General features: G+C 36.7%; 1 protein-coding gene across 5 annotated transcripts in view; it reads right to left on the bottom strand.

Annotated features, from left to right (window-relative positions):
* Positions 1-325: 325 nt before the first annotated feature.
* Positions 326-6000, bottom strand: part of Rbms1 (RNA binding motif, single stranded interacting protein 1) — a 203706-nt gene continuing 198031 nt past the window's right edge. For all 5 annotated transcript variants that reach the window (XM_005393344.2, XM_005393346.2, XM_005393345.2 and 2 more), the window contains 5 exons: positions 5437-5487; positions 3993-4103; positions 2853-2933; positions 1368-1452; positions 326-591 (listed from right to left, as the gene is read on the bottom strand). In XM_005393344.2, coding sequence (XP_005393401.1) covers positions 1375-1452; positions 2853-2933; positions 3993-4103; positions 5437-5487 — 321 coding nt within the window. In that variant the 3' untranslated portion in view covers positions 326-591; positions 1368-1374. The remainder of the gene's footprint in view (positions 592-1367; positions 1453-2852; positions 2934-3992; positions 4104-5436; positions 5488-6000) is intronic.

Below are 6000 nucleotides of genomic sequence, written 5' to 3'. Positions count from 1 at the left end.
TAAGAAAAGACATCGACGGCAACACTGAGTTACAGCAACACTCGCACGGCAAGCACAGAACACCATGGGTGAAGTTGGACGATTTAAACGTCAAAAAGCCCATTTCATACAGCTGAAAAAAAACCACAAATTAAACACAAAATGAACAAAACCACAAAAATCCGGTCATGCACTTGGATAAGTCTTCAATGGTCTTTGTGCATACCCAGAAAACTGAAGTCTTCTTTTCTTTTTTTTTTTTTTTTTTTCATCATAACATTTGATAAAAATCTTTTTTTTTTTTTTTTTTTTTTTTTTTTTTGCTCCTAAAATTTTATTAAAAACCTTTTTTTTTTTTTTGTATTTTTTTTTTGCTTTTGTTTTTTAGTAAAATAAACCTGTTCAGGGGAACAGCTACTAGATGAATTTAAGGGTTTTATGCACCTTATAGAACTTATAGCAAAAATAGTTTTAGTTGATTTCATTATAAATAACGTTTTCAAGAACCTGTGCAAAACTGTCAATAATTTCCTAAAGCACAATTGATCAGAAAAAATCCATGATTGTTCAGCTTTCACACCCTTCTTCATGTAAGAACACCCTTCTGTACATCTGGAAGAGAAAGATAAAAGAGAAATGCTTCTGTAGATTCAGTATGCATACCACAGAGCCTTGTAATCTCTTTCTTGTCTAAAAGAGCTGTTTGAAAAAGGCAGTGCTCATCACTGGAGGCAGACTGAGATACAAACTCTAAGACTGAGGGTCACTTCCAGTGCTTTGACTCTGCCTTTCAAATCTGGGACGTGGGAAATACTTGCTACTTTCAGGGAACCAGAGCTAAATTCACATGGGTCTCAAAAGGGGACGGGAGACATTATAAAATCAGTAACACATATTGTTTCTAGGGCAATCCTGAAATCAGGTTCCACACAGCTACTACACTGCAATATACATGATAAAGTGAAAAGTGTTCAGATTTGTAGTTCAAGTGAGAGCTGGGAGTACAATCTTTTGATCTAAGGGCGCTGACATTCTCACAACTGAAATATTGCTAATTTTATAGTTTATGAGTACTGGAATAATATAATACAGAATACTTGTAGTATAGGAGAATTTTAGTACCTGGTGTTCTTTGATGTTATGGATTTTATGATTTGGGGGTGAGTAATAAAGATTTGACTTAGATGTAAAACACATTTTTCTTTTTGGTCAAAACAGTGAATCTGAAAATTCACAAAATCATTGATATTAGCATTTCAATAAAAATAGGTAAAGTGACTCTGATTAAAGCAGTGATCAAATCTGAGTTATTCTAAGCATCATTTTGATAAAAGAACTACAGATGTACATGATTTGGGCCCACCGTTATGGAGGCCTTCCCCTCATACCTCACAGTTACTTATTGGGTTGAAAAGTGTATGGAGAATGGTCATTAGATGTCTCTACGGCCACTTGCTGCTGACCACTTGCCTCCTACAACAAAGTAGAATAGATAAAACACATTAGCAATGCAATCCTAACTCTGCTTTTTAGAACTGAGTGAGTTCAAGGCATAGACTTTAACAAGAAGCACTGTTTAAAGTAAATTTCCTGATGTCACGCTCAGAGCTTCTAAGTGTAGTAAATCCCCTAAGTGTCTGAACTGACAGACCCAAAAAAACCTCCCATCCAAATGTCTGACTTGTTCATTTTTTATTAAGCCACAATTTATCAAACAACTTTTTAAACTGATTGGTAATTCAGTATCTGCAGGCTTTAGAATGTGAAATGTAGTATGCATGAGCTCTATATCATATAAATACCACTAGTAGGGTCTCAGGTTGTACCTCATGATCAAACATACCAACAGTTCTAGACTGAAGGGCATGAATAAACTCAACGTGTGGGGTAAAGATTTTTGTCTTGTCATAGTTCAGGTTGGGTTTTGCCATAGGTCAGGGATTTTGCTAAAGTATTACAAAGAGAATTTTTATTTTCAGTGTTTTTGAAAAGTTTCAGAATTGCAGATAAGGAATATTGAAACTCTGGTAACTGTGGCTGTCTACAAATGCATCATCAGAAGCAAATAATAAGAATAAGTCAGTTCTATGGCCTTTTTTGGAAATGGAACCTGTGGGATCTGCCTAGTGGATAAAAATCAATTGATGAATTTTCTTGGAATTTTAAGGGTGCTTTGCAGGAAAATACTATGTTTCCTATGCAATTATAATTCAGATGTCAGATTCTTCCATATCAATATCTTCCATTTTAAGAACTAAGAATTATTTAGTCACACTAGCAGTCTCTATAAAATAGGTGTGATTTCCTTATCTGTGTTACACTTTTGAAATGTCAGCTTTCCATTAGGTACATGAATTCTGAATGATTTTTTTAAACATGGTAATGATTGATAGAATATTTGGTATTACAATCTCAAACATTTCTCTAAGTATCATCTTAGGGGCCACAAGTCAAAGCTTTTTTTTTTTTGTCTTCTGGAGACAGGGTCTTGCTATGTAGTTCAGGCTGGTCTTGAGCTCACTCTGTAGCGCAGGTTGGTCTCAAACTTGCAATGATCCTCCTGCCTCAGCCTCCCGAGTGCTGTGATTATAGGCATGCATGCCACCACCACTGGCTTCAAGTCAAAGCTTTGAAGGGGTAGGAAATGCAAGACAAGCTTGGAAAACATTTCCGAGGGTCTTGGGGATGTGGCCTAGATGTTGTTATCCTACTTTGTATGGAAGGAACTCTAGCTGAAAATAACACTCTAGGTATATATTCCTACTAATGTCAATTCATTATGGAAATGTTTGATTTTTGATAAATATTACTCTGAATTCTATTTTGTTCACTCATTTCAGAAGCTACCCTCTGACTGGATGGTCTGTACCAACCTCAACGGGAACGGCCGTTGTCTGCATGTGTGTGTACTGCGGCAAGTAGGCTCCTTGCATAGCTGATGTAGCAGGCATATACTGAAAGGGAGAATAAAGTCAGGATGGACTGGGGTAAAGCATGAAAATTTAGAGTACCTGGGAAATACTGAGATGGACATAAGGTATTTGGAAGTCTCAAAGCAGAGGTTTAAATGGGCTAACCTTAAAGTTTAATTACTGCATATAAATATGTCACATGGCAGTAAAGTATTTTCTACTTTGTGAATTTGTCAGACAAATCTCATGTTTCTTTGGATTTCCTAACAAAGAAGGACTATAGATAAAAATTAAAGTTTTTCATTCTAAATAATTCAGTATCACTAAAGTTATTTTAGAAAAAGTAATTTTCTAGCAGCTCCCCAAACTGGTAGCTAGAATTGTTTCTTTAGATGGAAACCAAAGTGTGGAGGACTTTACACCTTTAACAGGTCACTGGAGATTAAGCGCTGGAGCACAGCTTTCCTGACACCAACAGTCACCATCTCCAGAAACTAAGGAATTCTTAGTCTTGGGGCTGTGTGTGTGGCTGTGGCTTATCCTTCACAAGAAGTTATGGCTGGTTTTGAGTGTAAGAAAGGAAAACATGCTCTCTTTTGATCTTTCAAGCCACCACACATGTAAGCTGAACCAAAAGCCTTTCACCATCTCTTATGATTTAAACTCCATACATACCCACCTGGAAGCTGATCTCATACCAGCTCAACCTCATTACTCAAATGAGTCCCCTGGACTCTCGTGAAATGAATCACTATAAGAATCATGATTAAGTGTTCCCAAATTCCATAAAAGAATTGGAAAAACATTTTTTGCCTTCATTACCATTTATCACCATTTTTTGCTTCAGGAGACCAGAGCTTTAGAACACTGGTTACAAAAACAAGATGTGGCCATGAGTGGGTGCTGTAATTTGACAAAACAGAGAAACCCAGAGAATACCTTTAGTCCTTCAATTAATCAAGAAAGTACTACTCTGTGGAAGGCAATGGGGGGTGAGAAGATCAGACAAATCTTTGTCTTCCAAGAGCCTGTGATTTGATCGGGAAGACACTGGCTGCATTAATTTCTTGTGGAGAAACACGATAGTAAGTTGCCACCTACTGTTCCGGTGCTGCCTAGTGACAGATGACTCATCTGCTGGGCCAGAGGGCTGATCATGGATGCGGGCTGTAGTGACATGGTGTGTTCCATCGAGGGAGTTAGCACGGCACCCTGCGGGGACGAGGCAAGAACAGTGTGAGACAAACTGAGGGAGGGTTAAGATCCTGAAATTACCTTTTGCAAAGGAAATCCCTTTGTTGAGGAACATGAAGAGAAAATAACCTTTCTCAAACTTGCAAGTGATACCATACACAAAAAAATCTGTATTTTTCCTAAAATCCTAAATCTAAAATATAGATTGCTGGATTTCCTAAAGCCTAGATTGCTTTTCTTGAGAATTTCTATGAGGGTTAGGGGAAATGGTATTTTGGCAAAAACTTCACAGAAATCCATGTATTAAGCTTGTCCTTTCCCTTTACTTAACTGTAAAGCAGGCAGCCCAGCAGGAGGAGCTATAACAGAAACACATACTACGTATGGATTAGCAGGTGCATGTTCTGTATGTATGTTTAGGTGTATGTGGATCTGTAGCTGTACACATGTACATATATGGACAAATATATACATGTATACATCACATAATACACATACATCCTTATATCAACAGAGAGCTCTTCTGTGTTATCACCTAACCCTGTTTATTTGCTTGTCAAAGGTCATCTCAGTACTTCTTGTTCAGAATCTGCTATCCCTGGATTGCTGCTTCACACCCACCACCTAATATTACAGCGTCCGCTTTAGGAGGGATCCTGACACAAATTCCTGTCTCATCTTAAGGTCAAGAGCTGATTGAGTTCTTTTCCTAAGTGGCTGACCTGTTTTTATCTTATGAATACTGCGAACTGTCCTGCTGACCAGGGTTCCCAGTTTTCGATGATTCCTTGAAGGTTTAGCTTCAAATCTGCTGCTTTCTTGTGCCAAGTGTGCAGGTCACTGTGACCATTCTTAGCCTTCATTATGATTTTGCTCCCTACCCTTATTTTTTTACTTCTTAAGCCTCTGTTTTACTTCAATAAACTAGGTTTTGTGTATCTTTAAAAACCATTTAATTTCCTATATAATAGACTTATAACTCATTTTGAAAAATTAATACAGTACATACATGAGAACAACAATTATGTAAATTACTTAAGAAATCATACTTATTATTTAGGAAACACAGACAGGCTGAGTAACACTTATGAAAATCTCTTATTTTGAAGGATCTCCCACTAAGCTGGTATGAGTAAGAAAATAGTACTCGCCCTCAAATAGAACATATTTTAAATTCTTATAGACAATTTAACTTAATGTCTACTATTAATTTGCTTGAAGGCAAAAGTACATGGATGTTTTTCATACTCCATGCCTAAAATTTCTCAAATCCTGCATCACTTCTGGGAAACAGCTTGAAGCATGGATGGCTTACTTGTAGAGCACATGGCCACTAAGATGAAAAACTTACAGGGTGCTGTAGGATGTATGGTTGAGGTTGCATCCAGGAAGGACTTTGCACCTGGGAAAAGGAGGATTTTGAAAGAAACATTGATTTTTATTGTAATAATTACCTAGTTCTCTAGAATTCTTTTTAATCATGTTAAAAATCCACAGAAAGAAAATAAAGAAACAATACTATCAATGACTAAAAAGATTAGGGCAGTTAAGAGTTCTTGGTAAGCTGGTCACTCTGAGCGGGATGAAATGATTATTCAGAACTGATTTCTATTTGCCCATGTAAGCAGTATTTACTAAGTATCAGGCACCGAAAAGAAAAAGGTAAAGAAGAAATTTCACTTTTAAGAAATTTAAATAACTCAAATAACTCACTGAAGAGTGTTAAATCAAGGTATGAACTGGTTGCTTTTGGAATTTGGATGAAGATTAATTCCAGCGTATCTTATTAGAAACTAACTTTTACACAGTGTGGGCTTATTTAATAAGAAAAACCAAATTCAACCTATTTTGATACCCAGGACATCAGGTTTCAGAAATCTTATATGGTGATCAACCATTTCTAGTTAGTGTGGAA

Source organism: Chinchilla lanigera, unplaced genomic scaffold (assembly GCF_000276665.1).
Source record: "Chinchilla lanigera isolate Chin_1 unplaced genomic scaffold, ChiLan1.0 scaffold00048, whole genome shotgun sequence".
Lineage (NCBI taxonomy): Eukaryota > Metazoa > Chordata > Mammalia > Rodentia > Chinchillidae > Chinchilla > Chinchilla lanigera.
Note: the sequence above shows the minus strand (reverse complement) of the source record. Positions and strands in the feature narration are given on the sequence as shown.